The 23437-nt window shown below is 39.8% G+C and overlaps 1 protein-coding gene across 1 annotated transcript in view; it reads left to right on the top strand.

Moving 5' to 3' along the window:
* The window catches only part of nr5a2 (nuclear receptor subfamily 5, group A, member 2), a 74849-nt gene that overhangs the window by 41663 nt on the left and 9749 nt on the right, over window positions 1–23437 (top strand). The window contains exons 5-6 of the mRNA XM_068320174.1: window positions 7526–7645; window positions 11640–11787. Coding sequence (XP_068176275.1) covers window positions 7526–7645; window positions 11640–11787 — 268 coding nt within the window. The remainder of the gene's footprint in view (window positions 1–7525; window positions 7646–11639; window positions 11788–23437) is intronic.

Below are 23437 nucleotides of genomic sequence, written 5' to 3'. Positions count from 1 at the left end.
TGCAGCAGCAACTTCTGCATCCTATTTACATGTATGTGATCTTGTATTACTCCTGAGTTTGGTCAAGGCCCACGTCTTATTGCCTCTTATTTCAGCAGGAGTTAATAGGGAAATCATTGGTATGTTTCTTCTCTCTTTGTACCTCAAGCCTGGGACAAGAAAAAACTTGTAAGGATGTATAAATGGGTGAGAAGATGTAAAGATGGAAAGAGGAAGAGAGCACGGCCAATCGAAAGCAGAGTGTTCTCAGGGTCAAAGGTCAGCCTCCAGAGTATATTAATGCAGCCACCGTGGGAACCAATCAATCTCAGTGCCACGGCCAGATCGATCAGATGTGGACACACATTTAGACACACACTAGCATTATTTTTGACACACACACACACACACATACACACACACACACACACACACACACACACACACACACACATACACACACACACACACACAATAGAGCATTCATTCTTACTTACTGGATCCCGCTTTTCAATGCTCACAGAGTTCATAAAATGTGGTACACACAGTTTCACAAAAAAGCTTTCCCAATGGTTCATAAAAAGAACCAAAAACAACAACAACTTTAAAATATCAGCAACAATAAAGAATTTCTAGGACACCTTGTAAGAGTCAGCAAAAGATTTAATGTTCTACAAAGCTGCTGCATCATATTTCAAAGCAATATCCTTTCAATATTTTTTTAAATCAAATAAAATATATATCTACTCATATTCAATTCCATCCAACCAACCATGTTCAAAGTTAAATTTCTGACTGATTTCAAATAATTTTACAAACAATTAACTGAGAGGAAACTTTTCTACTGGTGCTTTGAAAATGTTATCTAGTTCATGCCTGAAAACCAAAAATACAAATCAGATGAATCCAGAGTTCCCACATGCCCCCCAGATGACACTGTGACTAATGCGTTTCTTGTGTTTGAATGATGATATCAATGTTAAAATATCTGGTCCTATTTATTTTTTTACAACTCTAAAGAAAAGTTATTGGACCAGGTGGTTGTAAGGTCTTAAAAGCCTGGTATATTGTGTGTCAGATGATGAAGATCCTACTTTCTGTATCACCTCATATCTCACTTGGATAACTTTGCATACTGCTAATTACCACAGACTACATGTAAGTGCCATTGCACACATACACATTCATCTTTTCAGATTTGTCTTTTGTGTACACTTTTATGCACACAAATCATGCACATGCGTATTTGCAGAATCACCTGCACATACTTAAACATAGCATATTTAAGGATTCTGATTATGCACACATGGATTGGGATACCATTCCCTAAATCTCCAGGGATAATTACAAAAGATGCCCCGACCCCACAGTATCTGTTTTAGAACCAGCTACTGGACTGCAAAGAGCAAAACAAATTTCTTTCACAACAATTTTTTCTTGAAGTTGTTAAAGTGATTTTTCTTCAGACACAAGGTCTTCTTGTGACAGTAGTGGTAATTTCTGAACTTCCAAATGGTGTGGGGTATCTCTATGGATGTTTGGGGACACAATAACAGGCTAGGTTGTCTGTGTGCTTGGTCAGATAAAGCCACAGGCATTATTCATTAGCTAATGTATTTGGATTACAGACACAGGCAACCAGTTAACAGGTGCAAATGACAAGAAACATTATGGACGTGCAAAGAACGATTCACATATAACATCACATATACATAAAAACATTTACACTGCAGTAAGGCAATCACCCTGGTGTTGAAATCGATGTGTTAAACAGGTGTATTAATATTTTTTGTTTCTAAGCATATTGTCTTATGATCCGTCTGCACTCCACTACAGTTAACATTTAACTTTCAAGACATGGAATAAACAAACCGGATTCTTTCCCAGAGTCATTTTGATTTTAAAAAAAGTTTGAAATACTACACAGCATAAGATTAGATGTTAGGCAAACAAAATGTTGGGAAAAACCTCAAGAATGATTGACAAAATCATAACAAAAGTACGAAAATGCCATTTAAAAGCTGCCATTTCAAACACATCAAAAATGTCCCCTGTCCAAGAATGATCTGTAAACACAACAAGCGAGATTTTAATGGTTGTATTTCAATTGCCATTTAAACATGATTCATTTCTCAAATATAATCTTATCTTTAGGAGAAGAATATCCCAAATTTAATACCTAGCTGGATTATCCAGTTGTCCAGCTGTACGGGCAATGAATGTCAATATATTTCTGATCATTTATTGATCATGTTAATTGAAAGTCGCAGTGCCAAGCTTGTATCCTAAAAGACAGGCATGCAACATATATTGTCTGCTGACTGACAAAGACAGTTTGGCTGAAGCTGGGTGCTCAGTTTATTATCCCCAGCATTATCATTCCTCTCTGCATGCCCTCCCTCTCACCCCATATACTAGCAGTGCCACCTGCTTATTTTCCCAGCATTCTTATCTTCATACCAGCCGTAAGATCGAGGCTCACACAAAGTTTATGCTGTGATAAGCGGGAGCTGGTTTGAGGAAGTGTGTGTTGTGTGTGTGTGTGTGTGTGTGTGTGTGTGTGTGTGTCTCTGTGTGTGTGCGTGTGCGTGTGTGTGGTGTGCGTGTGTGTGTTTGTAGTGTAGGGAAGAGACTAAGACCAAGTTTGAAGCATAGACATACTGAAACCACCTTCCCACCAGATCACATAGCTGGAGCGTCTCAGGGATTTTATTGATTGCATTTTTTGTTTGGTAGATGCAGCTCTATTTATGGCATTTAACAATGAATTTCCAAGGCTTTTCCTTATGTCAAAGAAGTGGCTCCCCCAATTTAAGATTTCATCACAGGCCAGCAGTAGAGGAAAAAAAACACTCCAGTTATGACCAACCAGTTGAACAAAATCTTCGTTTTTTGCCACAGGGCCCCTCACTGTGACTCTTTTCAATTAAATTACCAAACTAAACTGAAAATAAGCTGCTCACATTCAGATGCGACATAATTAAGTGTTTGCATCGCTCTGAGAACAACAGGCGCTGTTCGAGGTGAATTAATATCTATTCCCAGGTGAATATAGGGCCTGTTTGGCTCAAGGCGAACAGATGCCAAGTAAGGACTGCAACAAAGGATGGCTGCAAGAGATGCACGGGCATTGATGTCAGCTTCAAACCTCACCTGTAGTACTCTGAGACGGCATTGATTCTCGTCCAGCACGGAGAGAGAAACGTAGCAGAGCGGCTATTGTTTATGTACGAGTCGTTTGAGGCGAATAAACTCACAGTCTGTATGTCTACGGGTTCTCCCCCCATGTAAAAAAAAAAAAAAAAAAAGCATGATTCTCTCCATTCATTAAGGCTCCACAGAAGGAGATTCCATTAATCTGTTCATTAGGCTACATCAAAAATGGAACTACTTATTAAAATCAGATCCAGCTGTCTGCTCTCGTTAAAGCACGCCGTACTGTACGAAGCCTAACAATGCTTGTGGCACGAGACCAAAACCCAGTCACACAAAGGGGGGGGGGGTACATTGTACTACATTGGCCTGTTTTGACTCAACACACCATGATAATTGCTCCACTCTTGGCAGGGGGCTATGAATAAACATTACTTTTGTCAGCAAGCCTCTGAATGCTCCATTTCCAATTAATTTACATTTTCCCAGAAATGCAGGGAATATCTGCTCTTAATCACTATATTTTATTTTCTCAATTTCCCCCAAGTCTTTTCTCATTCTCTCATTCCCCGTATGGCACTTTCATTTTACCTCTCACCCACGCTCTCTTTCTCTTTCTACCTCTCTCTCTGAAAAATCCCATTAATCTTATGCAGCGGTTTTGAACAAAAGCTATGGGCTAAGCGATTGATCCTGGCATTGATCCCATTCGCCTGAACAATCATAAAGGTGTTAAATTGGTTTCTTGGAGGATATGTATTTTTCATTGCTGGCTCCTCCAAGTAGAAGTTTCTACTTGGAAGTTCTCTCATGGTTTTTTTTTTTCTTTCTTTTTTTTTTTTACCCAAAGACCGTTGATGATATGAAAATATAAAATACATCACACCTTCAAAAAGAGCCTGAAATGTGGATTTTGATGCTGTTTTGAAGCAATTTATGTCTAGTGTGTGTTCTAAATCACTATGACTCCTAACTGAGTAGAAAGATTGGACAAATTTATATATTTTTAATATAGTCAAATGTAGAAAACTCCCATATATATATATATATATATATATATATATATATATATATATATATAAACTTCTTTTTCATCAGACTGACCACATTGTCTTATTTTAATGTGTATAGCTGAAGCAGATGTTTAAAGTGTTAAAGAAAATAAACCACATAGCAACAAAGGGAAGAACAAAATACTCAACAACGATTTTGCTTCCTGATTCAACACTACCATAAACATTAAATTTAACAACCAGCTCTATACCAGCTCTATAACCAGATATATGTTCCAGGACCATGATGCGATAAAGATTTAACAAATAAACAAATCACCGTCTTTATTGCTCTTGAGATTAATGTATGAACTTTGTAGTGTCATAATCTGAACCAACCTAATTGAAAGAGGTTATAATCAGCCACAGACAGCCAGTCAATGTTTTACTGACTGTAGTGGCTATATTTTCTCCACACAGAGAACCAATACTTTAGGCTCACTTGCACCAAGAGACAAGACGCAGTGGCTCCATGTCAGAAAGTTCATATTATCTGAGAAAGCAGGGAGTGAATCTTGTAAGATCATGCACCATGAGCACCGCTTACTTGACAGAGCAAAGGAAGAGCTTGTCAGGGAAACAGTCCATGTCACCGGCACTTAAAAGGTCAACCAAATGAACCCCGTCCCCTGGTCCACCCTCACGCCTATCTGTCATCAGTCCCCCTCTTCGAGGCAGGCGTCTCAACCCTGGTCTAGGCTGCTGTCACCCACCGTCGTTCCCTCTGAGCCGTCCCCTTTGATGACCCTGCCTCTTGTCGGAGTTGAGCTTCCAGGCAGACAGAGTGAGGACGGCCCTTTGATAAGGACCCCGACACTTGCCAGCCCCACTGACATGAGGGTCGGAGTCCTTTGAAGAGCCCAGGCATAGCATGTAACCACCAGTCTGCACACAAAAACACACACAGACACACATACATACTCTTATACATGCTTTCAGGGTACAGAAATGAACAGAAGGAGGATTGGGGTGCAGCTCCCCTCTTTGACTGCGATTTTGCTCTCTGATGGTTTTAATGAAGGAATTTGAATTTTTTCATCCCATGCCTGAGACGCCTTCTGAGTGGGACCACAAAAAATGGACATGTAGGAAAAAAGAGCCTGTGATACTGTCAAAGATATCAGAAGAGGTGTCTGAAGCACTGCTCTACTTTGTCATTCCACTTTCACTCATTAAAACGATAAAAGAACTTGAGGTAAAACAAGAATGAACACTTTTTTAATAATGATAATTTTATCACACTTTTTATTTACTATATTGTCATACTGTTTAATAGATGAGTATATGTTATATTTTGATGTTGTTCAGTTTAGGCACAACTGGACAGGAGCCCATAAAATTTAATGATCTTAAAGATTTTTTTGGTTGGGATCCTGGACACTTTCTTTTTATTCAAACCGTCTTCATACTTCGTGACTTGAAAATTTCCTAATAATCAAAAAAATATGAAATGAGAATTTCAAAGTTGAAGTACTGCATATGTTTTAGGTTTAAGATACTCTAAGATATTCATGGATAAATTAAATTAATAGTCTTGTAATATAGTTGAATGGTGTATGAATGAACACTTATTTGTTCATACATAATCAATATAACACATAAAACATAATTTACTCTGTTATTTGGTGTAATGACAATACTTTTTACCAATATATATACTCTAAAATAACTAAACAAAAAATCCCATGGACTGAAGACTGAAGTGTGCCTAAATCCGAACCATTACATTCAGAGTCAGTGTCTTGCACGGCCAGTGTTACGCCTGTATTAAGGTAAACAGACACTGTTTGACCCAAGTCCCACTTTACCAGTCATAACAGTCTTAATCAACAAGCAATAATGTTCGCACTTGGCCAGATCATATAAGGTTGTAAAGTATTTGCTGGCAGCGTCTCTGAGGTAGAATCAATTTAGAAAGAAAGGTAATTGCAGATTTCATACAATACATGCATCTCATAGTTGGAGATGGCACATAGGGAATTTTATTTGGAGTTCATGCTGCACCTGCCTGTCATGAGGTTTTAACATTGTTTGTCACTTATCACCCCATGTCGGCATTGAACATCGCAGACTGTTATCACAGATTCAAAGCAACAGTCATTCACATGGCCACACAAACCTCTGTGTGTCTGGGGTGGCACCTCATCCCTGATGATGCCACGAAGAGGGCAATGTGTGTTGATAAAAAAAAAGGAGGAAAAGGAGAGGAAAAAAGAGCCTCTCATACATTTTCCTCATTCCATCCCTCTCAATGCATCCTTTTATGTCTGAGTACGGCTATGACAAGTAATGATTAACACAGCCACGCATGGGAAGAGACTAATAGTTACAATGGAGGGGTTTGTTTTGGTGTAAAGAGCCACCAACCGACCCGCCTCAGCCTCATAAGCTCACTTGGGAGTCAGAGGTGGGCATTCAGGAAAAAGAAAAATGTCTATTTAATCATTATCGCCTGTGGAATCACTCAGAAACTTCTGGCAATGTGCAAACAGACAAACATGACGACATTGTTGAATCAAGCCCCCACTAAAGTGCTCAACGAAGTGTGAAAAGATTCACGTGAGAAACTTTCAAAGTAATGACGGGGAACTTTTGTGCTTTGTGTAAGATTAAAAAAATAATGCCTGACACTTGATCTTATCCTGGGTTTGAATGAAAGCTTTCAGTGTATGAATTTAGATCAACTGGATGAAACTGTTACTTCTGAAAATGGAGTAAGAAAACAGTGAACACTGTTTTCAACATCAAGCACTTCAAAACTCCTGATTGATTTGATCCACCCTGTGAAATGTGTATTAGAGATCTGTGATATGTGGACAATGCAACACTGGATTGTAACTGAGTACGAATAGTTTCCTGTTTACAATCCAAGGACATACAGTATATAGATGGTAAATGATAAAAGCTTTTTGATAGATTTTTGGTGTTTAGACAGAAGCAAACCAATGAATCAACTTTTAGGGGTGTATTTTATGCAGTCTTCACAGTGGGATCAAAACTACCCTTGCAGAACCTGATACTGTATTCGATGGCCATAACAAGCATTGACAGCGTGACTTCTCTTGTAGTGGCACAACCACTTTGAAATAGAAACACTCATCGAGGAGTCATCTATTTATGTACTATGCGCTAAAGCCAAGGCTACCTTACGAGGATAATGAAGAATTTCTTTATCCACCTTGGAGTTGAAGGCACAAAAACAACTCCTCTATGTGATTTCTTAGTTTCTAGGTTATTCAGGATTGTCCTCCAACCTGAGCCTAAGAATAGATTAGTTGTTATTTTGTTATTGTAGGGGGGAAAAGTCAAATAGTTGACATGATGTTTTGATTTCTTAACAGGTGGACGACCAGATGAAGCTCCTGCAGAACTGCTGGAGCGAGCTCCTCATCCTTGACCATGTCTTCCGGCAGGTGGTGCACGCCAAGGAGGGCTCCATCCTATTGGTTACAGGCCAGCAGGTGAGTCGGTGATACCACTTTCAGCAACTGCTAACCTTTCAGTTTTCCTCCCAACTCTTCAAAGGGATTGGGGTACTCCATATTTCACTGACAGCTTATTGGCCATCCGGCCACTGAGGAATCAGTGCGTCATTTAAAAAAAGATTATGCATACAGATAAATGCTAATGTCACCTGAGGGATATTTTGGAATTCTTTTCCTCTACCTGAGAAAGCATAAAGCACATTCTTACACCTGCTGCAGCACAGTGAGTCAGTGAACGAATGAAGAAGTCTTTATTTATTTATCTATTTTACTGTGGACGTTGTGGATATACGTTGGAATTGTTGCCTGAGGCTCAAAATAGAAGTCTTCAACATATCTTGATGCAGTGATTATGCTTTCACACACATACACTCGCACATATCTTGTCAAGCAGCAAACACACAAACCCTGTAAAGGCATTTTAGATGTTCAGCAAACTGCCCATCATGAAAATACTCCTGACCAGTGACATGGCTGTCAGTGAGATGAGGAGTTATTAACTATTAATTACCTCACAAACATTGACAAAATGTTTTGCAACAGTAGAGGCTGGAATAAATATTGTAGGGAGGCAAGTGAGTCTGAAAGAAGTTGAGGTTAGGGTAGGTTATCATAGTAGTTTAAGAAGAAGGCTTTCGTAGAAAAGGTTGACATAGTACTTCCAGTGGTGGTAGCACAACCTTGCTAAGTAATTTTTTGGAAGTATAAGTAAAAAAGGTTTTAAAACTGGTCGCAGTTTGGCGGTATAAACAAACCAATCTAGATTACTTGAACATAGAAAGGAAGTGGGGAGTTAGAGACCAGGTCAGGAGAAAGAGAAAGAAAGGTGGGGGGATTAGTGGAGGAATATTGGGGTACTATGTAGGAAAGGGCATGGAATGAAGAAAGGAAAAAATTATACAAGTGAGAGAACATACAGAAGAAAGAGTGGAGGAAGAAAGATGGTATGGTCAAGAAGGCAAAAACGAGACGAAACAAGGTGGAGATGAAAAAGCCAGAGGATGAGGTGGTTTGAACAAGCCACAGTAGCAAGGAAGAAAAGGAGGAGGAGGAGAAACAGGACGGAGAGGAGGGTAGGATCTGATAATCACAGGAGGCACAGGACGGCAGTTTCGTTTGCATGCTTTGGTTAATGAACAGCTGGTGTTGGTGTGTGTGTGTGTGTGTGTGTGTGTGTGTGTGTGTGTGTGTGTGTGTGTCTGTGTGTGTGTGTGTGTGTGTGTGTGTGTGTGTGTGTCTGTGTGTGTCTGTGTGTGTCTGTGTGTGTGCGTGCGCGCGTGCGTGCCTATGTTTCTCTGTAACAGTTCATTATTTCCCATTATTCTCTGCCTGGCCAGAGGTGACAGCACGGCAACAACACCAGGGATATTTAGAACGCAGCAGCAGCATCACCTTAAGCAAATGCTATGCACACACTCACAATGTCACACACACAAGCAAAGAGACAAATCACATAGTTACTGTTTGGACTGTGCATTTGCTACGTAAGTCCATAATATACTAATTATGATGGTCTACAGGAAGCTATAATGTAATGACAAGTGTGGAGCTTTTTGAGTCAGGACAGAAGAGCGACTTGTGATGTTCTCTTCAGTGTACTTATCAGCAGGTGCTTGAAAGTCATCTAAAACTGCGAACAACACCTTGCCATGTTCAGGGAGGAAACAGTTTGTGACAAAACTCACCTCTTTAGTGAACCTTTTCATCTTCCTGAGTATTTACTGTCTGTTTTTTTTTTTTTGTTCATGTTATTTGTTTTGTATTTCTTAAAACTCTTTTTATAGATCTTTATCCGACCAAAATTTCCTAATCTCAGAGTCAGCATCATATTATCTCTATGATGCCTCCTGGTCTATTTCTAGCACACCACAATTGGTACCCTTGGATTGTTATTCATCAAAAAGATTTAGTATAAGACTTTTGACGTTTTTCTCTCACATTCAGTAACAGAAAAAAAAAAAAAGTTTTTCCTTCTACAGTTACTGAAAGGCAGATCATGTCTAGCTAGAAGTTTTGGATGTTCTATTTTTTTCCAAGAAGATTTGTGGAACTAGTAATGTGATGCCTCTTGACATTTGCATTGAATCCTGTTGCCTCTTCTGTCTTGTTATTAACATACTGCATGCAAACGTTTGAAAAAGTTTCCATTGATCTACAGATTTACTGTTGCAGCAGGAGTCGTTTTTGTGTCGCCGTCTTGCTCTTGTCTACCTTTCTTGATAATTCCTTGTTTTCAGTGAACCATCACATGTCATTATGTACGGACAGCAGACAGAAACAGCCATGGGCATCTGTAGTATTTTTTGTAATATAAAAGGTTTTTCTTCATCCTGTCATAGAATCAAACAGACAGTGTAAATTCTACACAATTTATGCAAACATGAAATGACAAAGACTCGACTGAACTGCTGAATGATTAAGTGAGACCTTGCAGTTTGGCAGCTAGTTTTTGGTAGAAGAGTCCTGATATTTTGATATCACAGTGCTCCTGATGTACATGAAATTCAAATGATGAAAGAATTCAGACAGCAGCGCTACTCGTCCAGATTTCTTTGCTTTCAAACAAGGTGCATTATCCATCTCTATCATCCACATGCATGCAAAGCCCCTGAAGCTCCAAACTGGTCTCAGCTTGCATATTTATCTTTAATGTTCTGTTAAGATTGTTAATCATATTCATGATGGGCTTAGATTTGAAGAATTTTTTTCCTATATTTACTCTTAAAGTCTCTCCAGGAGGGATGATAAAGTAATATTGATTGATTGACTGATGCGTAGGTCATCAGGGTTAGTGCTAAGTCTGCTTTAGTGACAATATAGCCTTTTTTCTTCTCTCTTTCTACTTAAGGCCTGAGGCAATAACCTAAGGCATCACCGTCAACAGTCCAATCCTTCAATGAAGTTATTTCATGCACAGTTGATTTTATGTAAATTGATTGACACCTTGGAAAGGGTTGCTTTTCATTTAGTCATAACTCTTACTGCCTGGAATGCAGGAAGAAGAAGAGAGGGACAAATGGGTAACTGGGAGAGGAGTACATGGGATGAAGGAAAATGGCAGAGGAAAAATATGTATTTGCTTCGACTCTCACCTTCTTCAGGCAAATGAAAAACTGCCCCCAACCATGCTATTTAAGGGATAAATAAATTCAAAATCCAGGGGTGTTTTTAATTGCAAATTGAGGCTCACAGGGACCCTCTTCCTCCCTGAGCTTAAGGAGCTGCACACGCCAACATCTATGTTCCCCTGGAAACCCTAGCACAGTCAATTATGGTAATGAATTGTCAATAAATATAAAAATTTAATATGGTTCTGCTTACTTTGAGTGGCAGCTAAGGTCTTGTCTCCCTGACAAATGTGCTGCAGCTGCAGATATGAAATGCACCTGAAAAGGGTCTACGTACGTGTGTGTATGTGGTTTGTGCTTAAGTGTACGTCTGTTTTGAGAGATGGGTTTACCAAAGATTATCCATCTATCTGTCTGTCTGTCTGACTGTCTGCGTCTGTCTGTCTGTCCACCATTCTATCTATCTATCTATCTATCTATCTATCTATCTATCTATCTATCTATCTATCTATCTATCTATCTATCTATCTATCTATCTATCTATCTATCTATCTATCTATCTATCTATCTATCTATCTATCTATCTATTGATGAGAATGCAGGTAGGCATGTAGAAAAATAAAAACTGATTACATGGAGTTTGTAGTGGTGATGTAAGGTACATTCATATGTTTTAGTTATACTTGTTATAATGTAGATGACATTTTAACAAATACGTTTTATTAATCAAAGAGATTCCCGGTTTATGAATGAAACACATGAATAGGTTTTTAGTGTCATTTGCTATACACTATTTATTAATGGTCAAAAACTTTAATATAAACCACAGTTCGCATGTGTTTGTGCTACACTATATGAAATACTGAACATCTTGTTGCATCCCTTTCTGCCTGCTTATTCAGGTGGACTATGCAGTGATTGCATCACAGGCCGGAGCCACCCTCAACAACTTATTGAGCCACGCCCAGGAGCTGGTTGCCAAGCTACGATCCCTGCAGTTTGACCAGCGAGAGTTTGTCTGCCTCAAGTTCCTGGTTCTGTTCAGCCTGGGTGAGTCTCATACAAACTGGAGGTATGGGGGATTTACAGTCAAAGAAGGAGTTTTGGTTCATGGTTCTGCCCAGTCTCAGCAGGTCAACACATGGCCCCTTTATATTAGGGACAATTTGTAAATCAAAGTCCTTTTTTTTTTCTTGCCTTTTGTTCCAAAGTTGCTTTTTTCATGGTAGCAACAGGATAAAGGTCTGTGTGATGCAATGTGGGAGAACAAAGTCGGAAGGATGGGAGCAAAAGGAAATGTAAGCACACAGGGAGGAGGGGTAAAACTGATTCTTGGTATTGGTACAGGATCTATGGGGGCAGAACGAGGATGAGGAACAGAAGACGGGGGAAGTAGGAGGGGAGGAAGGAAGGTGCCACTGGTCGGAAAGGGACAAAAAAAGTGAGGAAGTGGATATGGATGGTCATTTTGTAAACTTTAAGAAACAAAATAAATAAAGCTTTAAAAAAAATTGTATTTATTTAACTTTGTGAGGCACACTTTATCTGTCTCATGAGTTAATCACTCGTGACATGATCACATAAAGTTTTGAAAAGGGAGGGCTCTCAATGTCAGTTGAAAATGTGAAACTAAGTGGACAGTTTATATTTACAGTTTTCTGTTCTCTGGTGTTGTAGCAGGGATAAAGATGCAACATAAAAAGAATCTTTTGCTGTTTCCAAGGAATGAGAATGCATGAATGATGTTTAATTAAGAAATTCAAAAATGTCTAAAAAAAAAAAAAAAGAGGCCTTGTTTTACTTTGGACCATAGAACCGAGCTGAGAGGTGAACTAGTAGAATTAAGATACGTACATACAGCCAGGAGTCTGATGAAGATTGGGAATATTCAAAGGGAATTTATATTTTTCCCATCTGACTGCAATTTGGAGAATTTGGAAAAAAAAGAAGGGAATTTGATCCCTTCGATCCCAGTGATCAAAATAAATTAAAGAGGAAAAGAGAGAAGAAGATGAAGTGGGGCACAGTAGGTGGCAAGCACTAATAAACATTTTGGATGATCAGGTCAGAGGGAGCTGAGGCCAGGAAGGGAAAGACAACATGAGATTTAGGAACGGAGGAAAGTGGAAGGATAAGTAGCCAAATGAGTTAAGGGACAAGAGCATACTATGTACTGTGTGTGTGTGTGTGTGTGTGTGTGTGTGTGTGTGTGTGTGTGTGTGTGTGTGTGTGTGTGTGTGTGGGTGGGTGGGTGGGTGAGTGTGTGTGTGATCCCAGAGCTGCACTCCACTCTCTAAGCCAAGGTCAGACATAGCCAGGAGACTGTCATCTCTGTCTCTTTCCTAACAAGTCTGCAACAAATGGCCCTTTAGGAATACATACACGCAAACACACACATACAGACGAGAACACACACACACACGCACACACACACACAGTCCTGCAGCCATGTTAAGGGTTCTCACTGCCCCGTCCATGGCAGTGAGAACAACAGTGGCATACATGTGATGAATATTTACATCATCCTCTCATCCTAACTTACCTCTCCCTCCATCTATCTGTAATCCACAGGGTCATCACCTCCAAACAAAGATAGAGGGACTAATGAATTACTGGGAAAAAGCATGTACACACACACACACACACCGAGGTGATCAGGCAGGATTAACGTTTGTGTTAGCGAAACAGCAACGAGGGAGGGTTGTGGGTGATTGCAGTGTGTGTGCATTAGGTGTTTGTGGTGGGGTTGATGCTGGGACTAAATAATTTGGCAGAAACATCATCCATAATGAAAGGCTCACCTGAGGGATGTGTATTGCCCCCGGCAGTGCCTGTTTTCCAGCGCGCCCCGGCTTCCCGCAGAAGAAGCCTGACACAGACGCCGGAGAGGTGGCCAAGGGGATAAGTGTGCATGATGGGTGGGGAGGGGCTGGGGCGATGTAAATCCTGGAGATTTACGGTTGGTCTGATTAAATATCACACACAGCTGAACACAGATATGTGTGTGATTGGCTGTTAGAGGCCTGATGAGATGCTCACATTTACCTGAGGGGAAGTGCATAATGTGTGTGGCGGTAAAGAGAGCAGGTGTGGATTCTGTGCATATGTTCACGCAGCTGCTTTGGAACTACAAGCACAGCCAATTAATGAGACCTGTAGTGAAATGATGCATGGAGGCTGCTCTGCACCAACTACTGAACTAAAAGATCTTTATTAACTTCATTTTATCTCTCATACTGATTACTGCACTCTCAGATGCAGTGTATACATATCAATAAGGTGGATGTCTGATAAAACAGGTTACAATCTGTTGTTGTTCTACTTAACATATTTAAAGCCGAGATACTGATGACAACAAGTTGAATTTAAATGTTGCCTCATAAATCTAATATTCACCTGTTATTTAACTTAAATTAAATATCTGACATTGGCGTGAGGTATAAAATGTCAGTGTTTTTTGGTTTTTTTATTATCATTTTATGGTTGTCTTAATTGCTCCAAGCTCATTACAGGTACCACTTCTCTGACTGCCATCCCATGTAAGTCATGGAGATAGTGGTGCAGTATATAACCCCCTCCTCTCTCTTCAGCTCCCTCTCTTCCTGGGGATTGACAATCAGTCACATCCTCCCTGCCAGAGGAGCTCTCAGTTAAGCCAGTTGTCGATAAAGACAAGGATATAGAAGTCACACTGGCTGAGAGGAGACACTTGTCCTGATTTGTTCACGTCTTTATTCTCAGGGCTAGACACCCCTTTTTTTAAACTTTATTTCTATTTTATCTTGGCTTCTCTCTCTCTCTCTCTTTATCTGTCTCACTAATGATTTTCTCTCTACCTGTACTATGTCACTCTTTTCTTCTTCCATGAGGGCTTCCTCCTATTAAGAAGGAGATTATCACTCTAAAAGCATTGATCTCTTAAGTGTTTATAAGACTTCGAGCAATGATTGAGTGCATTGTGCAACGGGCAAGAGATACACAAATTGGCAGGGAGTGAGAAACTGAGTGCTGTCGGGGTCAGAGATCAGTAAAGGATTACTACCACTTTTTGTATGGTCTCAGAAAACTGTTAATGGGCCTTTGATTTCCTTTAAGACCTAATAGAAAGACTGACAAGTTATTTTATATATGGTCAGGTGACACGGAAGCTCAGAGGTGAGAAATGGGTCACAAGTTCAAATTCAGGGTGAGGGAAGTGGAAAGAAGTCTCCATAAAGTGAATAATCTGCCAACCACAACTACGACTTTATTCGAGGAAGCTCCAGGTATGACATTAAGGAGCAAAGAACTTTCTCCAAGAAATAAAGAGGAGCATGTGTTCTCCAAAAAACAAAAGTTAGTTTAGTGATATTATGTTCCTTGAAACCTGCTGAAAAAAATGTGTCAGTAATTATACCTGATGCATGCCACCACACAGATAGTTTCCATGCTGGCAGTGCAAAGGCAGTGACAGAGTTCAGAGAGTGTTCAGCCAGCAACCAGTTAACCCAGTTGTGGGGGTCAGACCCCATCAGGTGTAATTGAAAGAGACAGATGCTGCCAGTCCTTGTCAACCGAGAGGAAAACCAGAGGAGCTGCCAGACCAGCACTAGGTGGTAAATGCTCCCAGTGGAGAGAGGAGATTTGTGGACACAGCCCGAAAATGTTCACATATTGAAGCTTTTACGCAGAACTAGAGAAGTGAAAATCTGATAAAAGGAGGAGGATTTCAGGCCATGAAGTTGCAGTGGTTGTTCCATCAATTGCCTATTGCAGTAATTTAATCAAAATACTAATCATTTCAATACCCAGTTAGATTACAACTGATAGATCTTTGTGTCATCACATAAATAGTGGTCATGGTAAGTTTAGAATGGAATCACTTACTTTTTGAGTTAATCGAGTCAGCGATCAATAATAATGATAATAATAGAATGCAGTTGTGTTGAGACTTAAACATTATTTGTTGGAGAAAAATTAAATACTGCTTGAAATCCAACCAATATGATTCTCTGAAGGTAAAAATGTCCATTTTCAAATTATGAAACAAATTAATAAAATCTAATACGGATTAAAAACAAAGTAAAATTGTGTCTGATATTGACGGGTCTTTATTGTGACTCAGTGATCAGAAATCAGAGGTGTCATCGACTCAAAAAGAACGAAGACAGTCAGTTATTTGAGAGCTGCCTCAGCACCACATTACCTATATGTCAAGTGATTAGTCAGGCTCTGAGATTGGAATTTAGAGACACACATCCATCCATCCCTCCATCTTTCACTATCCATCCTCCCCCTCTATACTGTCGTTCCTCTCACAGGTCTGCCTTTGCTTTTTTTTTTCTTTTTCACATCCATCTTTGTATTCTGTGATCGATCGCAAGTCTATCCTCACATCTAACTCCAATTCTCCTCATTTATCTTCAGCCATATCTGAGCCACTATCTATCTTTTTTCCTTCCTCCTTCAGCAGTTCTTTTTCCCCTTCCTTTCCTTAAAATGTCTTAACTACAGTCCTTTAAATGTGGCTTGCATGTGGAAACACGAATGTATTTTCTAAGGTGACAACTTCATTAGTCTTTATTAATTGTAATTAAAACATGTGAAATTGTGACAAAAGACACGATTCTCCATCTTTCATTATTGGCTTAATCCACCTCTGCATTTACATCTCACTTCCCACACTTCATTAACCCTCCACAAACAACAGACTAATATGCTAATATGTTGCTCTCATTTGAATGTGCAGTGTGCCACACACTTAAGCTGGACTGTTTGTGTGTTTGGTGTGCAAGTTCACCAATCTGCTGACAATAACAAGAGTACATCAAAAGCGATTAACCTTGATGAAAATGTGTTCTGTCTCTCACTTTCTCACTAAACCTCTGTACTATTTATCTCTACACAGAATAAGAAAAAAAAACCACAATTCCCAGACAAGTACATCCTAATTAAGAAAAAGCGGAGGCTGCTGAGAATCAATGCACTGATCCCTGGCTAGCGAGTGAGGGAATGAAGCTGGCTAATTCATGCACACCACAATTTCTCCCCTCCATAAGACCTGAAAATATTAATTTCCTAAAATGAATCAAATCATTTAGAATTCAGTCAGGAATTGATTAACATCAAAAAGCAGCAACGGTTCAATATTTAGACCCATTGAGCTGATGTCCAAATGAAGAAGCACATAAAAGCGGGAAAAAAGAGAGAGAAAAAAAGAAACAACAACTTAATTAAACATAATACAGATGTTTTTCTGTTGCTCTCTGTTTGGTACCAAAGCTTTGTGCTGTGCTGTGTGTCAACAGAATGGACTTATCTGTACCTTTGACCTGATCAATACATGTATAAAGGTATGGTTAATGTTTTTGAGTTGTTGGCCCTAGGGAACCCTCAGCGCAACTTGAAATCCTGCTCTCAAGAGAGACAAGGAAACATCTAAATCAGTCAGTAAATCAAGTTTTCCAGACTGACCGCAGCTAACAAGATTTCATTTAACCTCTTATCTATATGTAACCCCATTTTATTTAAAGTAAAAGAAACACTTGAAATTACAGTTATAAATGAAGATAAATTATACTATGATAATATATAGTCCGGAAAATGCATCCTGATTTTTGTTCCTACAAGGAGACAAGGATCAGTATCACTAACAATCTAAAAACGGACGAGATAAAGTCTTTTGAAAATTTGAAGTCAATGTGTGTTTCCAGAACTTACACATGCACTGCTTTGATTAATGTGCAATTTCTAACGTGAATAATCGTAATTTAAGTGCAGTGGTGAAGTTTTTCATTGCAGAAATGTATGAGAAAAGCCAGTGAGTATGCTGTGTGACATCTGTGAAAGGTGGCCAGAATCATGCTTCATTGTCTATGTGTGACAAATGCTTGTGTGTCCTGTGAATTACAGACTTAATGGCTGGGTTGCTGCAATCATAGCAGTAATGGAAAAGGCAGCGGGCCTACGACAAATGTGTATATGACATTCATAAAGGGCAATTCATGCACAGAGTGACTGCATCTAGTGCTTTTTCATCACTCCTTTTTGAAAGTTGGCAAAGTGCTTCACAAACACATGCTGATTGAACAGTATTGGACTCTCGTCTTTCAAACAAATCTTTTTACCCCCATCACCTTCCGTCAGGCATCATTGCGACCCAGGAAACAAACAAACAATTTTGTTCAAACTTTGTTCCCAACATACCTTGTTAATCATGTTTGAGTGTCTTCACTTTTTCCTTTCATTTTCTTTCATCTTATCAGGAGTAGGTGTGAGTGTGCCCTAAAGCAATGAACCTAATACTTCTCCCTATTTTCTGTCAATTCTAACCTAAGAAATCTAACATTGCATGCAGTCACCTCCTGATGTCAGCTGCCACTTTGTAGGGAATTCCGTGTAATGAGGATGTCTAAAAGGCTTTCAGACTTTATCAAGCAATAAAAGCTCCAGGTCTCCAGCCCACTGCTATTACCTGGCAGTACTGCAGGATGTTGTCATTCAGCAGAGGCTACAGTGAGTTGTGGTGGTGACAGGGATATCGAGGATCACTGGCTCTAACCCTTGACCTGAGTCCCTCTTTAGCCTTAGTCTTATATCTCAAGAGAGATATATTAGTTTCAACATTTCCCAGATAGTCACCAAAGCATCACTTCAATTTACAGCTTGAGTTTGTCGCCTTTCCTTCTCTTTTTAAGTCTTATCACATGCTTACAAGGATTTCCATTGCAATTATGTTGACACCCTTCTTTATCTGTGCAAACAAGGCCATTTATGAGAGAGCAAAACCACATAATTAGGGGGTGGGGGTGTCAGTGAAGATCTGTAAATCAACACACCATAATATTAAACAATATAATTAATCACTGTATTTGAAATCTCATAGATATACAGTAGAACTGAGGTCTATGACATAACATTGTAATGGTGATTAAATACTTTTATAAAACTCAGTAATGTCTCACATTTGATTAAGAATACAAATATATCATATCCAGATCCAAAGTGTATGGCAGATGAGCATTACTATCAAATGGAAAAATCTGTTTATTAGTTACCTCTTTTTCTCCTGCTGCAGAGATTTGAGTGACACCATCTGTCAACATTTACTAACCACGTACACAGTGTACTGCTTTGTTTATGAATATCAACACTGTTAACACTCAGTGTAAGTCAAAACACGTGCTGTCTGATATGATGACATCGGCACAGTGGTGGTAGGATTTAATATACACTTTAAGCCATTACCTCCCCAAAGCAATACAGTACACATCCCCTAAGCTTCTCCTCCCTCTCATCAATACACTCTTTAACTACTGTAGCAGTGTGTACTACTAAACAAATTCTCCTGTAAGTTTTTTTTTTTTTTTTTTAACCAAAGGAAAAAATTCTTACATTCCACCTACCTCCTTGTCTGCTTTTCACCCATGCTCCCATGTGGGGTGATTTAAGACAGACAAGCTATGGAGAAACTGTTGCCCTCCATCTCTTCCCTCCCTCCTTCTTATTCTCCCTCTCCTTTGGCCTTATTACAGCCTGTCAGTTTATTATAAAACATTAGGAAAGCAGAGGGACTCTTGCAGTTACTGTCCTATCGATCGGCAGGGATAGATTCTGTGATTTAGAGTTAGCCTCTGCTCACGCCCTCCACATTCTCTGTCTCTTATTAAGGCACCAGTGCTTTGCTTTAGCTATTGATGTCTCAACATTAACAGTTACAAGCTGCTACAGAAAATCAATGTTCAACTTTTATTACCAACTGCATAACGCAGAGGACCTCCCGCAAGCTGGTACTTAGCAGTCAAAAGGATGCCTGGACGATCCACCTGGCACCTCAGGTGTTTTCTAAGTGATACCTGCAGTAATATTACTCATATGTACTTTCTGGGGGTATTTGAGGGCCTATGAGTTCAGGTGTAAAACAAATAACATATACTTGTAAATATCACTATTTGTGCAAGGACAGAGACTTCACACACATCCTGATGCCCACCACTAAAATTCCTGTATAGTACACCATCTAAATGATATCAAACTAAAATACGATCGACCACTTCAACCACCACCACTGACCATCCATCCATCATCAGCATCAACCTGGATGTGTGTGGATTGTAACCCAGGTATGGTGCATCTGGAGCCGCTCAGGCCTCTCAAACATTTATGAGGGGCTACTGAGCAGCAGTGCGGTGCGGCAGCTCTTCTGGGACAAACAGCCCCTGGTCCTGTACTCTCAATCCCGATCAATGGAACTAAAGTTCATTACACACGCTTTTCTGCCGAATGGCGGCAACTGATTTTTTTTTTCCAGCCTCCTCCCCTGATCATCGTGCATCCCACCGCTGTGGCTACATTACACTTGTTTGTTTACGTGATTGGGTGTTCAGGGGGAGACGGGGTTAGGGAGTCTATACCAGTGTGCATTTTGGAGTGTGTGTGTTTACACACACACACACACACACCTACACATACACACACACACACACACACTGGGCTGCTCCCAGTGGCCAGAGCTTGAGGTAATCATTATGTACAAGTCAGTCTGTTGCAAAGCTAATGCTAATGCATTCTCAGTGGCCGCAACTTGGGTCCCAGCACTGTGCTAGCTAGGTTACTACTCCTCTCCAATTAAAGACTGAAGGATGTGTGTTTGGGGTAGGGTGGACAGGCCTTGGCTGTTCAGGGTTCTGCAGAGAACAGGCTCACATTAGTGGAAGCAAACACACTCAGAGAAGAGATTATGCATATGTTGAAGCATTACAGAAAAAATGTCCATTCTTGGATTGAATGATTTGTAAAGCAGATATGATCTATTCCCTCCCTTTAAATTTGTGGAATGTAATAATTTGTTCAGACTACAGATTTGATTTTGTTCCATATCGCCTACACAAGCTGTTGTCTTCCTGAATGGCACACATATGTTTGTGCGTCTTTTAAGTCTGGTCCATTTTCGTTGTTTTCAAGAGCATTAATTTTTGCCTTTCGAGTTGCAGATTTGCAATAGCACTATATGACAGCGCATCTATGTCGTCTCCTTTGCTGCTGCTGCTGCTGCCACTGCTATGAAGATTATTGATCACACCAAGTTACTTAGATATTGTATATAATCAACACCAAAGAGTTACACAACTGTCGGGACAGTTTCATCAACATGCATGTAATTGGTGATTGGTTTTCTCTCTGTCACGCACAGGAAGCAAAAAAAAAGGTTTTCCCTAAGTAATTAAGTGTATCAGATGTTCAAAAGTAATCAGGTAATCAGATGGACCCTAAGATCAACCTTTCCTATGCTTGTTAATCATTCATAAAGTTGTAAATGTGAATGACAGCAGTTCATTCCTGCAATTAATGGCTCAGTAGTTGCTACAATACAAGTGTTGCTGCTGTCATCTCCACCGCAAAGACCAATCTTTATGACGAGACATTTATGGGCATCACAGCTCATGATGTGTCGTTAGTGTTACTCATTGGATAATCATTACTATACTGGATATGTGAAAGACAAAGGTGTGGAGTGAGTTGTAACAGTTGAGACAGGTAAAGGGGATGAAATGCTAGGCTACTTGAAAATGCTTACCGTCCACATAGTATAATGCTGTGATTGATTTGCCTCACATTCCAGCAGAGAAACACTGTGTTTTTTGGAACTGAACTCACTCTTTGGTGCTGATTCTAAGCTAACTTTAACCTTGTCAGTGTGTGACGTGCAGAAGTAAAAATAATCCCCATTCATCTACCACGCTGATATTACAAGTCGAGCTCACTGGCATCACAGCACTGTCTGGCATGTGGATATTGAGCCATTGTGTTTCTGTGTGAGTGTGTACAGTACTGTGGTATGCATTTAAACTATGGTGGTGGTAAGCCATATGGTAGTCAGGTGGCTGCTATAAGATTTTACATTTTCTTGCTGTTGCTCTTTGAGTTTCTGTGTGTGTGTGTGTGTGTGTGTGTGCGCGTGCGTGCGTGCGTGCCTGCGAGTGTGTGTGTGTGTGTGTGTGTGTGTGTGTGTGTGTGTGTGTGTGTGTGTGTGTGTGTAAGCATGCACATGACAATGTTGTTACAAGATACGTCTGCTACGGCAGAGGACAGTGGACCTTTTAGGTGATGTGTGTGCATGCTGTAGCGTGTGTGTACGCGTAACCAGAGACAGTGATTAGATGTTTTAAGGCACAGATGATCCAACAGGTGCTGTGGCTTGCTGTCTCTTGTTCTGCCACCCTTTCCCTCTCTCAGTTGAGCCCATACCCGCTATATGACCTTTTATTCTTAAACTTCAACATTCTTGCCTCTTCATTCTTGTCTTGAATGGATATTTTAAGCAACAAAGCCCTGGGAATATTTCTTATACATTAAGACACACAGAGCATAGCTATTGGTTTGGCGGTGGCTTAGTATGACTTTACAGCTGAGAAATAGCCCCATGTTAGTTTGAAACTCATGTGACTCATCAAAAGTCTTGAATTGATGCACTGGCATCAAAGTTTGATTGTCTGGTCTTGGTCTTATGCACAACCTTTTCACCTACTTTCAAAGTGTCCACGAGATAAGATACCGTGGCTAAAAAAATTCTGTCTATGTTCAGAATGATGAAAAAAAAATCTCACTCCTGCCCTGTTTTCCAGATCCATAGTGGACATAATGACAAAAGTCTGAAGTTGTGTAATGTAAGCCTATAGATCTCCTGGAAAACAAGGGTAAGCGAGCCAGCACATATTGTAACACGCAAGGGTGTCGATCAATTTTCTCTTCAAGCAAACAAACACAGACTGTGTAACATCTGAAATGTTGTGAAATGTAAATGAACATTTTGGGCACCCCTGTCAGATCTTGGCTTGTGGAGCCGCCCTAGAGCATGAAGTTGTACTTTAGTGCCACCTGGCACTGATATTTATAGCTGCTGTTAGTGCTACCCTGTCAAAGTGTAAATTCTTACATTACTCATTGCTGGGGCATTATTTCTGACACATGGATAGCAAACTCATCAAGGCGTCATAAAAGAGGATCAGCTGGTAGTCAAGATCGGTAAAATTGTGTGAATAGGACTGATAAAATACCGCGTTGTATCTTATATTAAATCAATAGGAAAGAAAACAAAGGTTATCTGTGCATCTCATTAAATGGTGATTATAAAGCACTGAAGTTCAACTTTTTTTACTCAATAGTTTTTGTGTTTTTTCTTTATTTTTAATTGGGAAAGGTACATCTTGTGAATCCAAAAGGAGATGAACATTCAGGCTCTTCACTTGCTTTTCTATTCTTTTACTGCACTATTTGAGCTTCCATTAAAATTCTTAAAGCAGAGAACACAAACAGGCACAGAAAAACCCAACCCTCATCTTTTTTTTTTTTAATCAGAGGAATGTATCCATGGTTTACTCTCAAAAGTGCTTATTTCCTCTCATGTCATTGTGTTGTAAGTCTTCAATTTTGGTTCAATAACAACATTCAGTCAAGTCCCAATTTAAATCAAGTCCAGCTTCTTAGAGGCAGTGTGCAAACATGTAATCCTACAATATCTCTTGGGGGTGGTGGCAGTGGTGGGGGGTGGGGGCGGTAATACCCCCACAGGCTAGTACTTTAGAATAAATTAAACTCCAATTTAAGGTGACTCCACTCAATGGCAAAAGATGAAAATCTTACAGCGAACAAACAAGTTAAAAGACAGTGTGGAAAACATGCAGCACACTCTTTTCTTATGTCCGCACTCTACCTGCTGGCT

This window comes from Antennarius striatus, chromosome 7 (assembly GCF_040054535.1).
Source record: "Antennarius striatus isolate MH-2024 chromosome 7, ASM4005453v1, whole genome shotgun sequence".
NCBI classification, from domain to species: domain Eukaryota; kingdom Metazoa; phylum Chordata; class Actinopteri; order Lophiiformes; family Antennariidae; genus Antennarius; species Antennarius striatus.
Note: the sequence above shows the minus strand (reverse complement) of the source record. Positions and strands in the feature narration are given on the sequence as shown.